The sequence below is a fragment of the Hesperophylax consimilis genome, chromosome 25, assembly GCF_061612785.1.
Source record: "Hesperophylax consimilis isolate HC1 chromosome 25, BYU_Hcon_1.0, whole genome shotgun sequence".
Lineage (NCBI taxonomy): Eukaryota > Metazoa > Arthropoda > Insecta > Trichoptera > Limnephilidae > Hesperophylax > Hesperophylax consimilis.
Genome location: NC_142860.1, coordinates 17,853,691 through 17,879,021, shown reverse-complemented (window position 1 = coordinate 17,879,021; position 25,331 = coordinate 17,853,691). Strand labels below are relative to the sequence as shown.

At 33.0% G+C, this 25,331-nt stretch overlaps 1 protein-coding gene across 1 annotated transcript; it reads left to right on the top strand.

Annotated features, from left to right (window-relative positions):
• Nucleotides 1–10,072: 10,072 nt before the first annotated feature.
• LOC149411605 (uncharacterized) lies at nucleotides 10,073–14,227 on the top strand. Its single transcript, XM_089646702.1, has 2 exons — nucleotides 10,073–12,168; nucleotides 13,954–14,227. The coding sequence occupies exons 1-2, from the start codon at nucleotides 10,448–10,450 to the stop codon at nucleotides 14,225–14,227; spliced, it is 1,995 nt and encodes a 664-aa protein (XP_089502828.1). The 5' UTR covers nucleotides 10,073–10,447.
• The last annotated feature ends 11,104 nt before the right edge of the window (nucleotides 14,228–25,331 follow it).

Below are 25,331 nucleotides of genomic sequence, written 5' to 3'. Positions count from 1 at the left end.
CATATATTATGTGACGAACAATCAGGATCCCGTAATAATAACTCTTGTGAAGCTGCAATAAACATTGTGATTAATACATGGAAGAAAGAAACAGATAATAAAAAAATCACCATTGCAACATTCTTAGATTTTAAAAGAGCATTTGAAACGATAGAAAGGAAAAAACTTTTGGAAAAATTAGAAGATATAGGTCTTTCTGAAGTAGCTCTAAATCTTTTCAAAGAATATCTCCATGAAAGAAAACAGGTAACAAAAGTGGAAAGCTCAGAATCAGAACCGATAGAAAACAACCTCGGTGTTCCACAAGGGTCGGTATTAGGTCCGATTCTATTCATTATTTACATTAATGATATAATTAAAACCATAAAACATTGCAAAATTTAAATGTTAATTAAATTATTTCATGTGAAGAGTACATAGATGCAATCAATAAATTAAATGAAGACCTACAAAATATAGCGAAATGGCTGAAATTAAACAAATTAAAACAGAATGTCAACAAAACAAAATATATGGAAATAGGCAACAAAACGCATAACACAGAGTTAAAATTGACAATTAATGGCGAAAAAATTGAAAAAGTAAATGAAATTAAGTACCTGGGTGTGATACTAGATTCAAAACTAACTTTCGCAGCAAATTTTGAATATGTGCTAAAGAAGGTATCTAAAAAAGTCAATTTTCTTAGAAGATTAAGAAATAAACTAAATGGAAACACTACAGAGCTGATTTATAAAACTATAGTTGCTCCACATTTAGATTATTGCTATACTATGTTGTATTTGGCCAATGAAGGAAACTTGAACAAGCTAGATGTTATACAGAATAGAGCTATGAGATGTATATTAGGAAAAGGAAAATACGCAAGCATAGATCAAATGAGAGAACAGCTAAATTGGATTTCTATAAAAAAGAGAATATTATTTAATGTGTTAATTTTTGTACATAAAATCATGAACAACCAAATGCCAAAATATTTTAAGGATGAAATTGTTTTTAATAGAGATGTTCATAATTACGAAACCAGAAATATAAATAGGATTAGATTGCCACATATGAAAAAAACAAAATCACAGAACTGCCTAATGTACAAAGGACTAAAAATGTATGATGAAATGCCTGAAAGTCTGAAGAATGAAGGAAGAATGAATGTATTTAAAAAGAAATGTTATATTTATTGTAAAAATATGTAAAATTACAAAATGAAATATGATCTTGTTTATATTAGTTTATATTCAAATGTATAAACTAACTCAATAAATAATAAAAAAAATAAAAAACATTCTAACGTTAGCGAAAAAATAAGAAAATACACAGATTTAGGAAATGAAATAAAAATAATTTGGCATTCTCAGACTATAAAAATATTACCATTCGTTATTTCGGCTACTGGCATTATACCTAGCTCTCTAATTAAAAATTTAGGCGTATTAGATCTATCAAAAAATTTATATATAAAGATGCAAAAGTCGGTCATTTTGAATACATGTAGGATAACAAAAGATTTTTTAAATATTTATGTTGAGGGATCAGTAGGATTTATAGGCCCTGTTAGAAGTTCTACCGAGCCGAACCCTCTGATATGAAAATATCTGGAGACGGTGAATTATTTTCCCATTTGATATCTGGTGAGTTGACGTGTTGTTGTTCTTGTATTGTTTTGTATTTATTTTACTTATATAATGCACTTACATAGTGTTGATTGACTAGCTGATCATTTGTGGAAAAGTGAGTGGAAGGGTTTAGTTTTTCCTATGGGTAAGATTTAACCCGGACAACAAAATCGGAAGCATAATAAAAAAAATAAAAAAAAGAATAAAAAAATCCAATAGTTGAAAAATTATTAAAAAATGTGAAATCAACAACATATAAATATTTTAACATATAACTTTTGTAATAATTTTTCAAATTAACTCGGTTTTCAGCGCGCAGGGGTATGTAAGCCCTTAACTTTAAGTAAAATACATCTAAGGCCAAAATAAGAAGAAATTTAATAAGGTTTCAGATGAATTGAATAGTGTGAAGATCAGTAGGATAAACGGCTCTACCCTTTATTGAAATCTATCCGCATTCGCCTAGTTCTGAAGGGAACTAAAGAAACCTTATCAATGAGAAAACGGGCTGACGGAAGTCCCTATTTCGTTTCTGATTTGTATTCAATAAGTACCTAAGACCTTCTGATTCATTCTAATAATACCCTCAGCTAATCGCAGCCTTCTGACATGGTTTTATTATGACTGTGCTATCTTTAAAGTGATTATAAATACATTTTCGAAAATAGTTTTAAATTGCTTATTAAATAGGAGGGTCATAACTTGAGTCAACACAAATAAATGTTATTGCATGGGTCGCTCAGTAACATGGGTCGCTCAGTTAACAAATTAGAATTGTGTGCGTATTATTTATAAATTTACTCTCTCCTAACGTTATTGAGAACGTCACTGAGAAACAGCCCTTTATCTTGCGTCCCCCTATTTATTGTTATTTGCCTCAGGGTCTCCTGTGTTATCGAAAAAATGTTTTAAGGCGATACACTACGTCGTGTAATATTTTAAATCGAGCCGTTATCAATATATAAATCCCTTACGTAGATTGCGATAAGGTTTAAATTCCCGCTTAACACCATCCGCCTGTTTTGATTTATGCAAGAAAAAAACATGACCAAGAAGTGCCTTTTATTTTATTTTGTGGATGTTCAGGCATAAATATTTATTATTTTTCCGATCATTTTATAAATAACTTTGCCACATTATACAATAAAATCATAACCGAAAATGGGTTCGTAAGTAGGAGATTTTGAACTTCAAAGCAGTTTTCATGGGCCTTATACATTATTTTTTTCTGGGCTTATAAAAAGACTTATTTAAAAATACTCGATTATTTCAAAGGCCAGGATGTATTCTACTTGCAGTATTTAATTAAGGCATCTAAAATTTTCTATGTGACCAAATTTTCAAACCAAAAACACATGATTTTGCATTACTACATAGTGCATCGCCTTAAGGGTATTGAATTTGAATATTTTAACAGTTTTACAGTTATGTTTGAAGAGTGTTGTGTAATGTACGCAATGCATCTATGCAAGTACTGAATTCGACTCAAATCTAGTTGGCATACTTGTAATAATTTAATGTCCTTATTTATCTATTATTTACTTAAACTGTAAACAAATAATATCAAGACATTGAAAGTAAAGCATCGACTAGTCATGCTACAAAAAAGTAATTATTTTGTATATTTGTTTTAAACCAAATATTTTAGAAAAACACCGTAAATGCATTTCTTTTTAAAAAAGGTGATGCGCATTTAATCACTCAATTTCGACCCTTCATTAGAGAAATGTCGTCATCAAATTACGTAGACATAATGACGTAATAATAAATCATCAGATCAAAATTAACGTATTAATTTCTCTGATTTACCCATAGAATAAATAAGAAAACCAGAACTACCTTCCATTTATATTTGAATGGAAACTAATGTGCCATTGATTTGAAACCTTCTCGTCCTAGATCTGTCTCTTATACTTGGAAGAAGTTGTGTACCGTCATCCCATTAAAATTTCGTAATCATGGTGAAACACAGTTTTGTATGGAAATATAGATCCAAATTGGGCTTATATTTGGATCACGAAACACACCCACAAGGCACTTCGTGTTATTCTTCTGTATTAAGTATTAACAATCGTACGAGTTTGATTGTCTTTTAATTTGTTTGTGACAATATTTGTGTTATAAACTGCAATTATATTGTAATCTTGACTTATTTTATTTTTGTTTTATCGTAATTGTGTGTAAGTATGTATACCGAGTCTGCTCTTAACAAAGAATTTCCTAGAGAGATAGGCACTGTACCTACATCACTAGTGTAGTAATGTAATTTATGAAGAAGAATGAAAGCAATATGTATATTGCATACTACGAATTTCGTTGACATAGAAAAGGATGGTTTTACTACCTTTGTATGCATATTTACCGCCAGTTTTATGGATTTAGCTTAGGGGGAGGCTTTTACCGACTACAGCGACGGTTTAGAGTCGACATATTGTTTCTCCATCAATCGTAATATTGAGAAAACAGAAATTGAAAGTTTGCCAACCATGGGACATTAGATTTTGTGATAAAAACTGTAACCAAAACTGTATCTGATGTAAATACAATATTTATTCAGGGCATGTATTTTCGTTTATCATAAAGGAAAATATTTTTGTTAAGGATTGTTAAGGATGGTTCTCCGTGGTAGTAAAAACATTGTCTCGAAGATTTAAAATAATATATATTTTAATATGTTAACATCCTAGGAGATGCAATATTTCTAGTTAACTCATTTTCGACCAAAATAGGAGATACAATATTTTAATTCTAAGTCATCGACAAGATGCATTGTTTTATACAGGTACATTGAGATATTAATACATTGCTTTAGTTTTAGAATTTTGAAGATAATTAAAAAAAAATTATACGGAAATCTTCCTATTTCTAATCATAAAATAAACAGAAAGGAAATTAATGCCTTCGATGCTTTTAATACTTGGTTTGCGTAAACGTAATTTGGCGAATCATACAGAACCCTTTTCAGTGACCGATAAATATTTAAATCTTTGGATTTTCAAGTCGACAATTTTGGGAGCCGGGTAAGGGTATTGCGGCCCCGAGAACCATAGGTCGCCCAAAGTGGTTTGCTATGTTTCATGACTTGGTAGGGGTACCCGGGTTTATGGGGTGAGGTGTGGCTAGGTGTTTGCTGAAAAACTAGTTGAGGAAGAATTTTTGACCTATCCAGCCGGACTCTCTCGACCCATCGCCTTGCACCGCAGTGGGAGGGATCGATTCGTACGTCCGTAACTCTTGGATACATTGACACCCCTCATAAATTTTTCTGTACTGGACCTTCCTCTTCATCCTTTCCCTAAAAAGACCCTTCGCACAGCGTCCCCAAAGATAACGTGTAAGGAGCTAATGTAAAAAATAAAAGTTGTGAAAACCTGACACCGATCAGCAAAGTGCAACATCACGAAATCGGTGGTCTTAAGCACATACTTGAGAAAAGTAACAAAGTTCGGATAAAAAGAACTGAAAAAGATGGTTATAACTTTGCTAAATGAAGATTGAGACTATTCTTCTCTACGTTGAAGCTTGCGGCACGAATAAGAGAAAATACTTCAAAGATTTGGAACAGAATAGAGCACATAATCTGAAATCTTGCAATATTCACCCTGAAACTTTGCTAGGTTATCCACAGCAAGTTGCAGCAAAATTCATTAGAAACTTGAAGACGTGAACTCATCGAAGTTTTCGTGGAATCTTACAACTTCAAAGGGCTAAAAATAACGTGTTCCCATTACTCTCTTGGAATCATACAAACTAATCGAAACTTCTAAAACTGAAACTTCGAATAAAGTTCATGCTTTGTACCATTGTATATAAATTAGCGCACAGTATTTTAAAAAAACTTTTCGAAAATGACCTAAATTTACTGTACCTTCAAAGTTACAAGTGAACTCTACTGAATAACATACTTAAGGCGACAAAACACTCTAAAAATGGGGGTTTGTTTGCTCGACGCTCACATTTTAATTTTAATTTTTTTTTTTAATTTCTGATAAACGTATTACTAAAATCAGAAATGTGTCTAGAGGTATCCCTACGGATATAAGTTATTTATATTTAAGATTAATAAAAATAGGACATTTCCATTAAAATATTTTATGTAAAACGGTTTGAAAATTTTATAAGGGTTTTTCATCTATAAGATTTGTGGTAAGAACCAGATGAATTAGTAAATTCCCGAGGGATCTCTCTAGAAACATTTGAGATTTTAGTAATACGTTCATCAGAAATAATTAAAATAAACTGCACGGTTGATCAATTTTCAGGCCTGCTAAGGCCAAGTCTATTATTTTTACATGACTTCATCACTTATGTTTAGAAATTTGATAGGGTACAATCAACCGCCGCTATTTACAGTAATTTGTGAAAGATTATGTTTTTTGTCTTCATGCACCTGTACCGCGCGTCGCAAATTTTTGTGCACGACTGCACGTACGTGTCGTTAAGATTCTGACTTTATTTTACTGTTTCGTCTTAAGGGTAAACGTAACTTACGTTACAATCTACGCGTTTTTAGATGGCGTTAACTTTAATTACTACGTTTTAAAATATTAAGACGAATTGCGCCCATAATTACGTTAAATGAATATGAATAAATAGTTTTGTTCGTATAAAAACATAATTTTTTCAAGAAAGGCATAGAAACACAATATTGTATCGGTGATTCAATCCAATATCATAATTGTATGCCTTAAAAAAAAATAATAGTTTTTATATGGACAGAACTCATTATTCAGATTGATATTGCGTATGTACGGACGCAGACAATTTATTCGTCTTAATATTTTAAAATTCTTGTAAAAGCCCCGAAAAAGGGCGTTAATAAATAAATTAATAAAGTTATTCTGAGAACTGCCACTCAGCAAGAGGTGGCTCGTAGCCACGATCGGCTTGGTCCGAAAATGGTAGGAACCATTTGGATTCTGATGTGCGCGCGCGACATTTCGGCGTGAGATAACTAATAAATGCAAGTAATATCTTAACTGACATTACAACAAGCAATTTAAAATATATATGCTTTTTTTAACATGTCCCAAAATGAAATAAAGCATTTGAAAGCAGTTGAAAGACTCTTTCAAAATTTTTTTAATAACCGACACATTACGCAAATAAAAATTTGAAATTTCGTTTATAGATGGCGTTAATTTTAATTACTACGTTTTAAAATATTAAGACAAATTGCGCCCATAATTACGTTAAATGAATATGAATAAATAGTTTTGTTCATATAAAAACATAATTCTTTGAAGAAAGGCATAGAAACACAATATTGTATCGGTGATTCAATCTAATATCGTATTGTATGCTTTTATTGAAATAATTAGTTTTTATACGGACAGAACTCATTATTCAGATTAATATTGCGTATTTACGGACGCAAACCATTTATTCGTCTTAATTTTTTAAATCATAACTTGTTGTTGCCTCACCACACATATTTTTAGATTTATCAACTGAAGTGATTGGTATCATATAAACATACATTTACCATTTTATTAATTAATAAAAATCATAATTTTTTTCATGTGAAAGCATACAAAACTGCTTATTGCGGTTTAAAACCAATGAACCCACTGAGATATCTGCGTTTATCCTATATTTTTAGGTTCTATAAATATGGCACATTACGTTTTGCAAAATGGCAAAATATGCCCAAAAATCATGGTAGTTGTTCGTGAGTTTACATTGGAGTGGGCATTAAATATTTAAATTACCTTAATTCGCATCCACACATACTCTATTCTTGTTACGACTTTTGGCAAGAATTGATTCAACCCCCGAGACATGTGTGGAATTCCACCAACCTCCCTTTATTACTTTTGTCTAAAAATTGCAGATTGGTAGTAAATTGTCCAAGATTTCTAATAAAAAAAACTGTCAACTTTTAAATTTGGTGAAATACATACCAAAAGGTGCAGTTTAAAACCGATGAAGTCATTTTCGTGCGTTTTTCCTAAAATCGCAGTACTTGTTTCATATTATAGAACTTAAAAGCGTACGGTTTATTTTTTTTTTCATTAGAAACCTTATACATTTTCTTATCAACCCGCAGGGCTGGCCCTAAGCTGGCGCAATTAGAGCAGTCCGCCCCAGAAGCCGAATTACCAAGGTACCAAGGAACCAACACACACAGCGCCCTTGAGGTTTTTACTAGCGCCTGGCAACGTTTGGCTCAGGGCCAAATATATATATTCGTTTAACAGTTCATGAAAAAAAAATATTATTTTTATACAATGAGGGAAATTATAAGAAGCTCTGGATATATCCTCACTATGGAAGCCCGCCTCACTACATCCTCCAGCATTGACAGCATTGAGAAAAATACTAGCGCCTAATATAGTCACGGCTCCCTAAAGGCTTCAACTTTCTATTATTCTATTAATTTTATCATTTTATTCGATTTTATTTTCAATTAATTCTGTTTTTTTTTTTTTCTGTTCTACCTTTTTGTTTTTGATCATATATTTTTTGTATCTCTATATGGAATGTGTGGGACTGCACTAACCTCCCCACATACCGGAATAAACAGTTTATTATTATTATTATTATACATAGACATTCTGACTAGCTGGTGGCAAACCACGTGATCATATTTTTGTCACCCCAGGAGGCTTCGAGAATGCTCTGAGGTAGACATCCCCCCAAAATCAATGAATACATTAAACCAAGTATGGTAAAATTTCATATAAGCTACTTTTTATTTAACGTGATAACTACACTAGAGTACCAACAGCCTGGAGTTAGTGCTAAAATGGCTTCCGCATTTTTGGGTATGCGGTGAGGTTTAAAAAAGTGGAAGGGGGGAGAGGATGAAAAAAGGAAAGGTTGGGAATAACCTGGCTATTCAGATTTTGGGTGAACATTGTACGTGGTACCGTTTCAAGAAAACAAATTGTTTCTAAATGTTTTTTTACCAGGGTGATTTTAAGAGTTCCTATCAATAATAATAATTATTCTTATAACTTATTGCGAATATGCAGTTTTTAAAATAATACAATAAAGTTTCGTTTCCGGTTGCGATAACCTAAAGTGGTTACTTTATTATTCGAGCAAGTCTTAATTTGACCGTAATTTTTAACGTTATGGTGCTGACTTGCCTGAAGAAAGCTTGAAAAAAGAATTGTCATTACATTTTACGTTTATTTGGACAAATTGAATAATTCCTTATTCGAAATAAAACAAAAATATACAAAATATTCCACGCCCTATAATAACGGACAACTGACTGTGTATTATTTTATCCAAGTTTATAATTAAGTAAGTATGTATTTAAGCTCTACTTACAAATCTTATAATTTCAAAGGAAATTTTAGTTTTGATTTATTGAAGAGAAAATTAGAAACGTGTTTTTTTCGCGTTCCTAGGACTACTAGTTATGATATATTATATTTATTTACAACTAGCTGTACCACATCACGCGTTGCTGTGACTCAGTCTATCTGTGCAGACATAGAAACAATAGCACGTATTGCGTTTTTACGTCCAAAACATGAACACATTTGAAAAAAAAAGCATGTTTGTCCAACAGATGGCGCTGTTTTTCAATAACAGTATGTTTTTACCTGTCACAGCGTCACAGGTGACATCGATATTATAATAAAGGTATATATATAAACACACGCGTATTCGAATGCAACGATCTGTCAAAATTTCAAAGCAATCGGTGGAGAACTTTTGGAGATTAAAGATTTTGAACGAAGGAACAATTACATAGATAACATACATAACCGCCTTGTAATTTTATAATGTTCCGGTTATATACGCGTTATTACGATGAAGGAATTCCTAAGGGTTTTCCAGGTCTCCCAAAAACCGCACTCGGTATGATTTGTTCCCAAAATTAAAACCATTAATAAATTCTAACAGCTTTAATAGTGCGTATTTGTCACAGTCGTGTACGTTTTATCGTAGAAGTTTTTGGGACCTATTACAAATATTATACAAATTGCGACAAATAGATTTTGTACGAACAAATTTAATAAAATGATTTGAAAACGCGCGCTTAATGCAAGTGCGGTAATTGAAATACGATTTCTGTTTGCTTTTAAAACAAAATCCATTACTGTTCAATTTTGCAGGCTACCGACATCTGTAGTCTAGAAATTTGAAGTTACTACGTTTAACCAAAATGGTGTGAGTCCTTGCTTAGAAAATAGTGTCAATTTGGTCGGTATAGCAGGTTTCATTTTTACTGCTAGACATCACGATGACAAATGTTTTATTTACATGTGGTGGTTTTTTGAAGTCTTTAAAAAGGCTCGCATTATGTGTTTTTTCGTTTTCTTTTCTCAACAATAACTCGATAATAAACAAGCTCATAAGTCAGAGCGATCGTAGCAGTGTTATTCGCACAGTTTCTTTATAATTATTATACCTGTTTCAATAGTTTGAAATAAATGTAAAGTGGTGTCAAGAAAACCAGTTTTTATTCAAAAAGGATCATCCCCAATTTTTAACATTTGATCCTTCAACCGGATTACGATCAGGAGATTGTATGTAAAAAAAACAAAGAACCAGCAGCCAAAAGGATACAAAATTGATTGAAACTGGAAATCATTAAGGAAAGTGGACCACATCGCAAATCTGAGATAAGTATTCAGTGCTTTCCTTCCTATCATCCATTTTATGTTTATTCAGGTCTCATGTAATTTAAACGAAATTAATCTTAAATAGAGTCAATATTATAAATAAAATCACTACCCACTTGAAAATAAGAATATAATATTATTGAATAGTGTTCTCAAATAGTATTGTCAAGATTGTCGTGGTATTCTTTCAAACGGGTGTTTGCTAAAATAAAATAATTGTCAACCGATATTAACAAAATATAATTAAAAATGGAAAATATGAAGTCATTAATAAACAAACGCGGCGTAATCAAAGGAAAACTAACCCGATTCGCGGATTCCTTAAATGCATTGTCGGTAAATGAAATTAAATTAAGATATGAGCGGGTGAAATCATTGTTAGATGAATTCGAAGCAGTTCAACAGAAAATTGAAATGCTACCGGATTCAGACGAAATTGAAAATTATAGTCAACGAGAAGCTTTCGAAAACCAATATTTCTCAGTTTTGGCAACGGCCAAAGGCGCGATCGAATCCGTCGATCAAAGTAAGGTGGAAATTAAACTACCCAACCTCCAATTACGGGAATTTCATGGCGATCAGAAAAATTGGGTTAATTTCGTCGAAACCTTCAAGACTTTAGTCCATAGCAATAGTAATTTAAGCAACGTACAAAAATTCTTTTATTTGCAATCAACTTTAAAGGGAAACGCATTAAAGATAATTGCTAATCTAGAAATTTCTGAATTAAATTACATTTCCGCTTGGGAATTATTAAATGAACGTTATGCAAATTTAAGAACTACCGTTCATAAACACATCCAAGCTCTATTTTCATTAAAAGACATGAAACAAGAAGAGCCTGTAGCATTGAGGTATCTAATTGATGAAACAAACGTTAGTTTAAAGGCATTACAAAATATCGGGGTCAAGGTAGATCAATGGGATCCATTGGTTATTTATATAATATCAAATAAATTAGACACAGCTACCCGAAAAAATTGGGAACAATATATATTACAAGACGAATTACCGACGTTAAAGGAATTCTTAAAATGTTTATCTGCTAGAGCCCAAGTATTGGAACTGATGAACGCTTCTGAGAAAAAATTTTCTAGCTTACATAAAACACAACTAGGCAACAATAATTGCAAAAAAGATTCATCAGTATTTTTAGCAGTAAAGGCTAACAACTGCATTTATTGTAACGAGAAAGGTCACCATATTTATTATTGTAAAAAATTTCTAAAATTAAAATTACATGAGAGGATTGATGCTACGAAATCAATCCAAGCTTGTTTTAAATGTTTAAAGGTGGGTCACCAGGCACAGAGTTGCAAGGCAACCTTTTCTTGCAGGCGTTGTGGCAAAGATAATCACAACACCTTGCTACACAATGAGGTACCTCTGCGGGAGGCCTCCAATATGGATGCTGATAACGAGGTTTCAGTATCGAATTTTTCTGCATCGGATAAAGCAGAAAAAATAATATTATTGTCAACTGCCAACATAGGAGTTGTGGGTAGTAACAATAAAATTTTTAAAGCCCGCATTCTGATTGATTCAGGGGCCCAGTCAAATTTTATGAGAGCAGAATTTGCTAATAAATTAAATTTACCATGTGAATTGATAAACAAACCCGTTTCTGGGATCCATAATAACATCACTCACATAAAAAAGAGAATTTCAGTGGAGATGAATTCGCTTCATACTGATTATAAAAGTGAAATATCATGTCTGATTTTACAGGAGATTACAACAAATTTACCACAAGTGACAATGGCGAAAAAAGACTTCAAGTTACCACGAGGATTGGAGCTAGCTGACCCGAACTTCAATATAGCTGCACCCATCGACATCCTGTTGGGCGCGGAGAGCTTTTGGGAAATCCTAACCAACGATAGATTGAAACTCGAATCGGGACCAACACTTCAACGTACGCAACTGGGATGGATCATATCAGGACCAATCCACATGTACCCAAAGCAAAGGCCTGTATCAGATTGTTGTAATTTATCTATAAATAAAATAAGTCACCAAATAGAAAAATTTTGGAAATTGGAGGAGATTAATCCCACTAAGATTCTAAATCATGAAGAAAAGGCTTGTGAAGCCAGTTTTGCTAGTACTCATACTAGACAAGACGACGGTAGATACGTAGTAAGTTTACCGCGTCGAGCATGCATTGATCAGCTGGGAAGTTCATTGCTCACTGCTGAAAAAAGATTTAAAAATATAGAAAGAAAATTTGTGTCAAATCCCGAATTGAAGACACAATATATGCAATTCATGCGTGAATATGAGGAATTAGGTCATATGGAGGTGTGTGACCAGTCAAAGGGAGATCGTGAATCCTATTTTTTACCTCATCACGCTGTAATAAAAGGAACCACTACAGATAAATTGATAAATTCTGCAATATGGTGGAATGGACCAAGTTGGTTGACCGAGGGAGTCAACGCTTGGCCTATATCAAATATTTCGTGTTCAAACCCTCCTGAACTCAAAGGCAAAAATATTCTATTATCCACAGATATTCAAGAATGGGAGATATTTGAAAAATTCTCATCATTTATTAAATTGAAAAGAGTTACTGCGTATGTATTGCGATTTGTCAATAACTGCAGAAGTGTTAAGGGTAAAATTTCAGACAATTTAAGTGTGGCTGAATTGGAATCAGGCTTGAAATGTCTATTGAGATCAGCTCAAATACACGCCTTTCAAAAGGAATTGAAAGAATTAAAAAACCATGGCATCGTCAACAAGAAAAGTAATTTAAAATCTCTTAATCCCTTCTTACATGATGGTCTAATATATGTAGGCGGTAGGTTGAATTTGGCTACACATTTATCTTACCAACAAAAACACCCAGTTATCTTGCCGGCTAAACATAAGCTAACTGAATTGATAATACGTCACTACCATTATGTAAACCTACACGCAGGACCTCAAGCTTTGTTAGCTGAAATACGATTAAAATTTTGGCCCATCTTTGGTAAAAATACTATTAAAAAGATATTACATAAATGTGTTGTATGTTTTAGATGTCGTCCCCGAACCGGTCATCAAATCATGGGAAATTTGCCACCCGAAAGAATTACGCCGAGTCGTCCTTTCGCTATCACCGGAATAGATTACGCCGGACCAATTCTAATTAAAAGTGGGACGCTGAGGAAGGCTTCCCTCGCAAAATCGTATTTATGTATCTTTATTTGCTTCTCAACCAAGGCTGTTCACTTGGAATTAGTTTCGGATTTATCTAGCAATGCTTTTTTGAACAGTTTAAAAAGGTTTATATCCCGTAGGGGACAACCTGAAAAGATCTTTTCCGACAATGCTAGTAATTTTAAAGGAGCTAGCAGCAGGCTCAAAGAGCTGTACACCAGCTTGAGGGAAAACAACGACAATATTCAAAATTATTTAGTGAACAGAGGTATTGAGTGGAAGTTCATAACCCCTCGAGCCCCTAATCAGGGAGGTTTGTGGGAAGCAGCAGTAAAATCAGCAAAATTCCATTTATATAGAATCACTAACAATTCTTCATTAACATTTGAACTCTTATATACCTTAATTTGTCAGATTGAGGCCTGTTTGAACTCCCGTCCATTAACTTCCTTATCCGACGACATCCATGATTACCAACCTCTTACCCCAAACCATTTCCTTATAGGCACTGAATCCTGTATCATTCCTGAGAGAGACGTCCGGGCGATACCGGACAACAGACTAACTCAATATCAGAGGATCAGTTCGCTAATTCAATCTTTTTGGTCTAGATGGAAGCAAGATTACCTGATGGAACTACAAAAGAGAACTAAATGGCAGACCAGCACTCAACGGGCACTGCAAAAAGACGATCTGGTGATTTTAAAGGAAGATCATTTACCTCCACCTTTATGGAAAATGGCCCGAATTCTGCATACACACCCTGGAGCGGATGGAGTAGTACGAGTTGTTACCCTAAAAACACCTCAAGGAGTCTTTGTGAGGCCCATCACAAAGGAGTATATATCATATTTAGTGTCTGATGCCCCTGGATTCAGACACTAAACCTGTAATTGACGTCCCGGACCTTACCAAGGATTGATTATGTACATTACACTATGATGCTTATCTTCTCGACTCCACCTTGGATGGATCAAGCAGAAGACCTGAGAAGAAAGAAAAAAAAAAAGGAACAATAATTGTGTTGTGTTCAGTGTGAACTATATTATTTGTGTTATTGAACTATTTAAATATGTAAAAATTAGTATGCAGACGTGTGTAATTTAGTCAGTTTTGAATTTTTTTTGGTTATTTAATAGGATTAATAATTTTCTAGTTATCTTTAGTTTATTAATAGAGTAATTCAACAGCATTTATACAGTTAAATTTATAAGTTTACCAGCAGGGCATAAAAAAAAGGGGGTTTTATTTTGTTAATTTCTGCTATTTTGAATTATTTTGTTAGTATTTTTGTGGTATATTTAGATTAATAATTTTTAGTTTATTCTGTTTGGTTTATAGTTTATTTTTAAATAGATTATCATTCAAAAATTTAGTGCAATTTTTGAATCCCGCCCCCTGGCAATATGTTCAATTTTGCAGGCTACCGACATCTGTAGTCTAGAAATTTGAAGTTACTACGTTTAACCAAAATGGTGTGAGTCCTTGCTTAGAAAATAGTGTCAATTTGGTCGGTATAGCAGGTTTCATTTTTACTGCTAGACATCACGATGACAAATGTTTTATTTACATGTGGTGGTTTTTTGAAGTCTTTAAAAAGGCTCGCATTATGTGTTTTTTCGTTTTCTTTTCTCAACAATAACTCGATAATAAACAAGCTCATAAGTCAGAGCAATCGTAGCAGTGTTATTCGCACAGTTTCCTTATAAATATTGTACCTGTTTCAATAGTTTGAAATAAATGTAAAGTGGTATCAAGAAAACCAGTTTTTATTCAAAAAGGATCATCCCCAATTTTTAACAATTACTACTTTTGTAAATGAGTGCTTTGTATCATGCGGTACAAGTGTTCGAATATTATTTCATGCAAATTGGTAAAATGCTTGTAATGTGTGGATAAATAATAATGAATGTGTGAATCGATGACAAACCGTACAGAGTTTGTTTGTTTGAAATTGTAATAAAAGCAATTCCTATGGTTCAAATATTGTTACAATGTACTGTCCAATTACCCATCTAGTAACTTATCAAATATTTATTTTTTCTTTCTTTTTGAAATATTTTGTATTTGTATGTCCTTTATGTTTGTTATTATTCTATGTTTTCTTCACTCAAATGTAAATTGTTAACCTCGATACAGGCTTAGTTATAGTGAGATTGATTTGTATGAGATGCAATAAATAAATTCTTCGCGTGATTGTTTATTTTTAATAATTGAAGATGAAGGTAGTACTAATGAATCTAAATGAAACGTGAAATGATCAAGACACAAAAAATATTTTTTAAAAAGTAACGGTCTCGACTGGGAATCGAACCCAGGATCTCTATCTTATTGGGAAAACGCCTCTAACCACTGGGCCATTATGATTTACTTGTTATGGTTTTAAACTCTCATCTTATTGTGTTAAAAAGATTTGTACTGTAGTTACATACGCTGATTTGTACTGTAGTTAAAAAAATCTGAAATAAATTGAGTTTATAAATATAGCCTGTTTATTTTTTCTTAATTACTTTTAACTAAGTTTCCACCTTTTTCAATTACTCTTTACTAAGTTTCCCTTTTCCCGATTACTTTTTACTAAGTTTTCCGGAAAACTGCAAGTATTATCCGCGTTTCCAAAACCCCTCATCCCACCGATGGAAGTACGGCCTCATCAGGCCATGCTACTCAGCAAAGGTGGAAACCGTTCCCTGATGGTTTTCGATTGATTAGTGATTTATAGAACAGATTAGCTTCACAAGACGGTCCATGGGTAAGTCATCTTGTAACCCATTGTATTCTATTATCTAATGTAACTTTTCTAGATTTGGTGACAATATAATTATGTTCTATCTAGATTATCAGGAATCATAGGAATCCATTGTTTTTTTTGCATCCTTACAAGTATGAATTAACATGAACATGCATACGCTCTGTTTTGTGCCCTACCTTTCACGAACATAATCAGGCAAGGGATTGCAGATTTTGACGCTCAGTGAAACACTGTAAAGTCCGTGAAAAGGCTCGATATACCCTGAGAAATCTACCCTTTACGGTAAATACACACCCCATACCAATTTATTCTATGTCCACATATTAATTTGTCACCATAAATGATGATAATAATAACCCCCACGCTATCACCTTTTAATCCACAATTTTTGGGAATTTCGCTTTTCAATGGTTTCATATGAAACAGTTTTAAAGGGCAAAATGGTAAAATATTTTTTGCCGATTAAGGCATTTTTAAAATTGAAAAAAAAAAAATTCACATGTAATTTTTTTAGATTGTTTAGAAAAAATGCAGATGAAGTTTCTCAACCCTTAAAATTCTCAAAGTTATAAGGGCGTTTATCGCTATTTTCACTGCGCATATTTAAAAAACGATGATTTAATTTTATGAACAAAATACATTGATCAATTTAAATTTTAGTAAATATTCTAAAACCCTGAAGAATTCCGACGATACTAAAATGATGATGGCCACATTTTCCTTATCTTCACATATTGGTGTAATTCTCAGTAACTTATGGGCGGGAAATTAAGTTATCGCCAGACATTTCTTGATTGAATTTACTGACGGAGATATTGACAAAAGTTTCAGAGCGATAATCTCTCCCCATAATGAATAATGGCAGCTAGCATTTATCCTCTTATCGTATTTTCACTCTGAAGTAAAGTAATGGATGGATATTATTTGTACCAGAGCTTGTTAAATTGTGCATTTCTACGGATCTCATTTTTTTAATGTAAAAAGACGAGAATGTAAATATTCGTGGAGTTTGTAGATATGTTTAGTTAATACAGCTGACTGAATCTGAATAGTCATTTAAACCTTCCACCTTCCTCCTTCTAATCTACGTTCTATATCTTTTTATTATCTTCTTCTAACTTCGAACATAAGCGACTCTTTTAATATAGATTTTCCTCTCTCTATCTCCTTTTTTTATAGAAGTATTTAAATTTGATAGAAAATTTTTTGGGGTAAAGGATTTTAAGAGGCGAACCTGATTGCTTTAAACAGAGACACCTGATGTTATTTTATACTCCGATAACTTTTTTATCAAATAAAAACATTTCTGCACAACCCTCCAATTTTTTACTCCAAATAATATCAGGAGTCACAGGTCTTAACACCCTGCATAAAATTGGGTATAAATATATTTTGTAAATTACCCTTTACAAAATAACATACATTTAAACACCATACTTACTTCTTAATATGGCAAGAAATCCTTCGGCCACTAGGGGTAGCAGCTTTTATAATTGTCTCCCCGAGATATTAAAAAAATAAAAATAGTCAATGTTTTTATTTAGCTAACTATTCTATTTAAATAGGTGATAATACAGGGTTTTCCAATAAGAGGTGTTTTTTGATATTCAATCGTAAAAGATCAATGGTTTCGTTGCTTTTGTGGCACGTAGCGCCGTCTTGTTGAAAGTAAACGTTGTCCAGATCAATACCATCCAATTCCGGCCATAAAAAATCATTAATAATCTATCGATAGCGCAATCCATTCACCGTAACTGTTGTTCCAGCCTCATTTTCAAAAAAGTAAGGTCCAATGACCAATTTTTTTTATATAATATTATATTCTTAAGAATGTTTACTATTATTACTTGTTTTATCTATGTGTAAATTAGAAACATTGTTTTGTTCATTATTTTAATGGCACGAAGGAGAATTGTCAGATGAGTCATTGGGCACTAGAACATGTTAATAGAACCGGTATAAGAAATATTTTGCTTCATTTTTTCTTCAAAAATATAATGTTATGTTAAAATATTAAATTATACGTAACGTACTCAATGGAACATGAAATACATTTCCATTCGTCGAGTCGTTGATATGATTTGCATATTTCGTTTATCCATTATAATTCCAAGTACCCGCTGACACATATTTCAGGAAAACGATTCATAAAATATTGAATGCCAGTAATAAAATCCATAAATGATTCGAGATTGATGCCTTGATAATAATATAACACACGTGTAACGACTTAAAATGTCGAGCTTTTGTCGAGATTCCACACAATAGAACAGTAATTGAAAAATGTGGAAAAAGCAATAAGATGCCTTGTCTTATGTTTGTCAATAGTCAAATGAACATTTCAAAGGCAAGATCGTTAGGCTACCAAGTTTAACAATTTTCCACTTATATCGATGTCATTTTAGTGATTAATTAAATTCCATTCTTGCTTCATCTCCTGCTATCGGAGTCATCCAAATTATATGCAAATCCAATTGACGACTCTTCAAACAATTGGTGTAGATCGCAGTTGTATCTTGTCCACGTAATACTTATTTATTTATAAATATTTTACCCCAATATGTGCTTTCAAAAACATGTGATAATATGTACATAATAATTCAGTGTAAGAGTCGGCCAACGTGAGAAATACCCATCTCATACAGGACACCACCGAGAGACAGCCTGGGTTCTTATTGCCTCACAAAACCTGGTCCGCCAACAATAGGTTAAGGTGCTCCCATAGCCGTTGTTCCCTCATGATGCACAGATGGGGTCTTGAAGAGTCGACGATGTGTGAATGTGGTGCGGTGTAGACCACCGGACGTGTGGTCAACGAAGGCCCTCTGCTCCATTAATTCCCCGGCGGGATTGTTGAGGTTCACATGGCGACGCCTGAGGCCCTCGCCTCGAGACTGGCTCGCAGACCAAGATGTCCTCTTCTGACCCCACCCACCACACGAAAGAAGAAGAACAGGTGTAAGAGTAATAAAAAGTAAAATTTTCTTTTAAAATCATATAGAACCCATTCAGGAGAAAAGTATTATGCTAACCTTCATTGTTATTATTACTGAGATATATTATTATAGCCTTATATGTTATTTTGTCTATGGAGGCCACGCTAAAATTTGTCTATCGGCCGTTGGATCATTTCTTATCAATTGTAACCGTGCTCGCAAATATCGCTAACCTACCATAGATGACAAATTTAGTCAATATTGTATTGACATCGGGCTCCTCCAGAAGCAATTTTTTATGTACCCCTAAAAATTCTTCTTAAATTTTTTACTCAGTACCTACCGTTTCTGTCTCTCAACAAATCACCCAATTACATTTCGCTCTTCTATTTATTTTAATGAAAGTACTCTTAGCTAAGAAAAACCTAGTAAATGAACAGTTAATTACATTTAAAAAGATGGCAAATTGATTGAGCCAAGTGGTAACAAAAATTTAATTTCATGTAATAGAGCTTAGGTCGGAACCCTTTTAAGAACTTTAGCGTAAGTTTGAAGCAAGTTATTAGCTTTCTCGTCTGTTGTCTAAGTTATTTGCGCTCAGTGGCGTGTCGTGGAAGTACCATTTTAAGCTGATGGTAATGCTGGGTTTTAATAATAATAACCGGAATGTTTGTACAGCGCCGTTATTATGAAAAATCATTTGAAGGGCATACTACTAATATATATATAATATATACTAATATATTGTAGTCAATAATCTGATAAAACCGTATTTTTTGTTTATTTTTAAAATGAAATAGCTTTATTTTTTGTACAAATCTACAAATAGGACTAGGTTGGGACTTGTGATGAAAGGCTTTAAATCACAGTGAAAAAAAAACAGATAAACCATAGCTGCAAAAAAATATGCAAATTATTTATGAAAACGGACATGCTAACGACATCTGGCGGAGAAAGAATTGATCCAGCTTGCTTGCAGTAGACACCTGTAATAGTTGAAATTAAATCTAGGTTCTGGGACGAAAGCAGAGAGGTCGTAAAATCGTCTAGGACTAGACAAGGCTTCCCCTTTCCTAGGCCTAAAAATAAATATTGAATTTTGTCAACCAATAGATCTGAACAAAGAGCTATAAAATTTTGAGTAACCAATCAGTGAGCGGAGGGGAGTGTGTCTACGACAGACAAAGGAATAAACTTTGGATCGGGCAATGAAATAGATAATTAATGGCTTCTTCTTTCCCACAGAAATTAGAGGTGAACGCACTTTAGGGTCAACATCGACTTTCAAGGTGACAAACTCCTGGGAATGTTTACAATGACTGAGACAATTATGGGGTATCGAACCGTTGAAATCGAGTGCTTTGAAGATTTTACAAATTGAAAAACACACGCACGAAAATGCAATGGAAAATTTATAAACGTGATAGTATAAAAAAGGGACGGGAAAAGCGAAGGAAAGTTACTGGCGGAATTTCAACTGTAGTGCAATTATTTATGATAGAAGGAGGGTGTCATGGTCGATAAAAATCGTACTAAAGAGAGGAGTGAGTGTTGGAAACAATGGAAATTAATCGTTATCAATTTAAGATGAAACGGACATATTGGTAAATCAATCTTGAATGAAAATCTCGCAAAAAAAATAGACATTTTAGAAAAGTGCGGCGACCGAATGGAAGGAAAATACAGAGATTTTAGCTGCTACGAAGGTCCTAGGGACGTGAAAATTGAGTATCAGAAGAAGACAGCAAAACTAAACAAATAGCGATAGATTAGATTCAGGAAAAGTAGACATTTTACATGATTATTAGGTTAGATAGATATTAGAGTTACCCAATATTATGGAGGGATCGAAACAAGATAAAAGGTTGGCGGTCTCATGTATATTTTGAAGGATAAACAATCGGAATTTGAACATGATTTTTATTTACGTTAAGGTAATAAACGATTAGAAAAGCGATTAACTTTAACGTGGACCTTATGAAGTATTTAGATTAGGCAAAAGAGATTAAAATTAATAGGTTTGAAATTAAACTAAATTTACGAGTCTAGTACCAAAATTTTAAACGTAAACAGATGTCAATGCATATGTTTTATGTGAATCCTGGTATGAGAAAGATAGAAAATTGGGCGGAGATTGAATAAAACAATAAAAATGACAGATATCCCAGAGTCTAATTAGGTATATCTCCCATAGAAGTGTGGAAAATTATATATTAATTAATAATAAATGAAGTATGAAATTTCCCAGCAGACCACACACATCGGGAAAAGTGGAGAAAAGATAAAAGGAAGGGTGAAGAACGGAGATAAAGAATAATCCAAGTGGAAAAAAGTGATACAATTCAAATTTATCCGTGAAATAAATAAATACGACTTGGAAAATGAGTAATTATAAGAGTTATGAGAAATGACATAAGAATCAAGAAGAAATTGTGCAAGAAAACGTCGCGGATAAAAATAAAATTCAAAGATAAAGGAAAAACTCAAATCTGCGTCATGGAGATAGAAAGTACGGGTGGAAATGGAAAAGCTCATATAAGTAACAATAAAATTAAGTAGAATTTAAACAAATCGAAATTCAAAAATGCGTAGTAAAGATTTCGACATGGATTTAAACAATTTTCGCACGAGATGCATAAAATTGAGATCTGTATATATGTTATTGAGGACGGACCTATCGCGAATTGAGAAAAAAAGGAACGCAAAATCATGAGATTTTAACTACATTTTTGTATGAACAGAGGACAAAGGGAGCTTGGGCGATTAACACAGACTTACCCGATTCGGACCCTATCGACTTAGATTTGTGAGATGGAAACTGACCACCGCCTTGAGCCGGAAAGCAGAACATCTTATGGAAGCACAATCGATATTGATGGAAGGGGTGTTTGGATTTACGAGTTGATAGGAGATAGAATTAAGCATCAAGAGAAATTCAGATACGTCTTTTGGAACCTGAGAGGGGTATAAAAGATGGAACACATCAGTCAGGAGACAGTCGCGCCGAGGATTCGAAAAGTTGTTACGTGGCAGTACTACGTCTTTGGTAGGATTAACAGTGAAAAATCTTTAAGTGTTAAATTTTAAATAAGCCCCTGGACTTGTGAAAAGTACAATTGCTAGAGTCAGTGAAATTTATTAAGTCAGTTAAATTAAATCAAACAGTGAAAATAAATACAGTTTAAACTCAGTGCTTTAAAAGTAAAGTGTGAAGTGCTTAAAAGTGTTAAAAGTGGATAGTGCAAAAAGTGAATTGTGAATTAATTAAAATTTTAAAAAATAATTATTTCATTCAAAGTGAAAACATTCAAATTAAATTTAAGAGTTTGTTATCGTTAAACTAAAGTGAACGTGATCGCGGATTGATATTTAAAAATAGATTATAATTTTGTTTAAAATTATTAATAATAAATATTTACGTCTTAGTTTAAAATAAACACAATCTAGACAGTTCGAAAAGAAATAACAACAAATGCTCAAACCTTTGTTCTAAAAGTAATAGTTCGGAAAAGAAACTAATTTATTAAGAATCGAGATAATTAAAAGTCTGTGCAATTCGGAAAAAATTTTCTTATAAAAATATATAAAAAGAAATTTAGAATTAATAAATTGTTCAATTAAAATCCATCGTGCGTATAGCGACAGTGTTAAAAGTGTTTGTCGTTTTAACCGGAATTTTAATCATCAGTCTACCATTTCGAAAAAAGTATTTTAACAGCTATCATTCAAAAGCCTAAACTAGAAAAGTGTTATTAAATCAACGGGTTTTCTGAATTAGGATTTCGTTCGGAAGAAAAATTAAATATCAGCTAATTTATACGATTCAAGCGAGAATAAAATATTAAATAGGAATAAATAGTCGAAAAGATTTATTTTGAAATTAGTTGAAAAATACAATTAATTAGGTAGGATTTCTTCATCAAGGTTGTTGTGTACTACCCGACCGGAAATACCTTGACGGGGGGTAAGTTTTCCTTTTATAAATAATTTTCAGGACCTAGGAGTGAGGAGATACAGCCGATTATGGTATATCAATTAAATTATTAAAAAACAACAAAACAAAGCTTTACACATTAATATATGTATATTATGTATTTATTTATATAAAATAAAGTAATATATTGTATATAAAGAATAAATATATGAGTAATGTATTTATATATATGTATTTTATTTATTAATCGAAGCATCGAAATGGTAGCGATTTTTAATACCTACCCGAGGACATATCTATATTATTGAAAAAGAAAATATGTATTTATTAATATTCCAGACTATGAAGAATCATATATTTTATATTTATTTATTAATATATGTACTCTTAGTTAACATATTTTGATAATCGAGATATGTGTACTTATATATGTATATTTATTCTTCAATTAAACCTAGTAAGTTTACTAAATTCGGAAAATGAAAAATAGTTTAACTTCAATAAAGGAATAAAAAATATTTAAATTAACTACGCACAATAAACGGTAACAAAACTGAATCACAAAGAGAGTGCGAGATATTTTTTAAAATAAACAATCTCACATCTGGGTTAGTGGGTCAAATGAGATGTTTACATTGTTCAATCTGTTGATAAAACAAAGGTTCACTGGAGAATTGGGTCAACCGCATAGTTTGGAAACGACCTTGGCCATAATTAGTTAGTCACAAAGGATTTTATTAATTACCCGAAACAGCTGGAAGATGCGTGTTCTCAAATACTTATCAATCACAAACGACAATTGAAAAATCACGGGTTAGCCAGATTTATATCAAAAAATTACATGAAACATTTGAATACCATTGATTAGATAATCGCACAGTTTTTATTAGTTACTTGAAACAGCTGGAAGATGCGTGCTTACAAATACCTATCAATCACAATCGACAATTGAAAAATCACGGGTTAGTAGGATTATATCGAATAATTATACGAAACATTTGAATATTATTGATTGGGTGCTCATACAGAACCCCATCAGTTGCCTGAGACATTTGAGAGTCGAGTACTCTCTAATGTGGCAATCAACTACTTGAAACAATTGGAAAATCACGGGATAGGATGAACAAAATTAATGTTGAAACCTGGAGGTAAAATTTAAAACAAATACAGTTCATCAAACAGGAGGCAGTGGTCGCTCCTACAACAAGACCATTAACCAAACCAAATAGAGATGACGATTCTCTTAAATAAAAACGTCAAAACCAAACAAACAAAAGCCTGGAGTTCGATAGCTCTCCAAAACAAACTATCAAATATGACCTTATTCTACTAGTATTTATTAGTATCACCTTATTAGTACGTATATATTCGGTTACCAGACCTAGAGCTTCGCAGAGTTCTTGGCGCGAGATCCGAGCTCGGAATGCGAGGTAGATAGCCTCGTATTGCGAGTTATAAACCTTTCCCAAACTGTATGTATACATATATTTATTCGTATGTACTGTTTACTGGAGAATGCGGACCTGCATACAGCTTGCATTTTAGGTCTTATAGACCACTCTCGCATTTTCTTTTAAACGTGGAATGAGGATTCACGACCCGTAAGTCCACACCAACCGTGAGTATATGATTGTATATAGGACGAAACCGGTTCGCCCTAAGTAAATTGTAGTCCAAGGAGGGGTCGGAATTTGGGGGTATCGAGACCCGAGGGGAAACTTGAAGGCAGCACATGATGACGTGGAAGGCTTTTTGGGACGCGATAACTTAGGTATCAATCAAAGAGCCGTGTCAAAGGATTGTGCAAATTTCTTGTTGACTCACGATCATCTCGTTTACTTGCAGGAGGATTTGGAGCCAAATTATGCCAGCAAATGGGCTATTCCGAGTTCGTCAAATATGCAATTAACTAATTACATTAACCTACTAAATCAATCCTTACATGTACCTTATAGCAGCAGAATCAAAAAGGAGTGGCGCCAAACAGACCCAAGAGTTTACCAAAACCAAATTTACTAACGATTAACCATTTGAGTTATTTTTAATTACCTGTCCAAATAAACATGTATAATATCTTTTATCAGCGTTTAACTACGACTTTGTTAGGGTGCAGGGAATCAGAATAATTACAATAGGAAAGTTAGCTCATCCAGAGAATTCATTTAAGTCTAGGTTTGCAATGGAAAGACCAATTAAATTGTGAAACTCAACACCTCGATCAGAACCAAGGGGGTTACCACAAAAATGAAGGTAATTAAAATCCTATATCATAAATCAAAAAAATTACACAACGTTTGATGGAATTTAATTACAATATAAATACGGAAATATTTGCGTTCAAGTTCGTAAATAACGTATTAATTAGTT

What these genes read in the sequence shown, in the direction of transcription:
- LOC149411605 (XM_089646702.1), top strand. Translation starts at nt 10,448, where the DNA reads ATGGAAAATATGAAGTCATTAATAAACAAACGCGGCGTAATCAAAGGA. An exon ending in CACATGTACCCAAAGCAAAG is followed by an intron (nt 12,169 to 13,953) that starts GCCTGTATCAGA and finishes TTTTTGGTCTAG; the next exon opens with ATGGAAGCAAGATTACCTGA.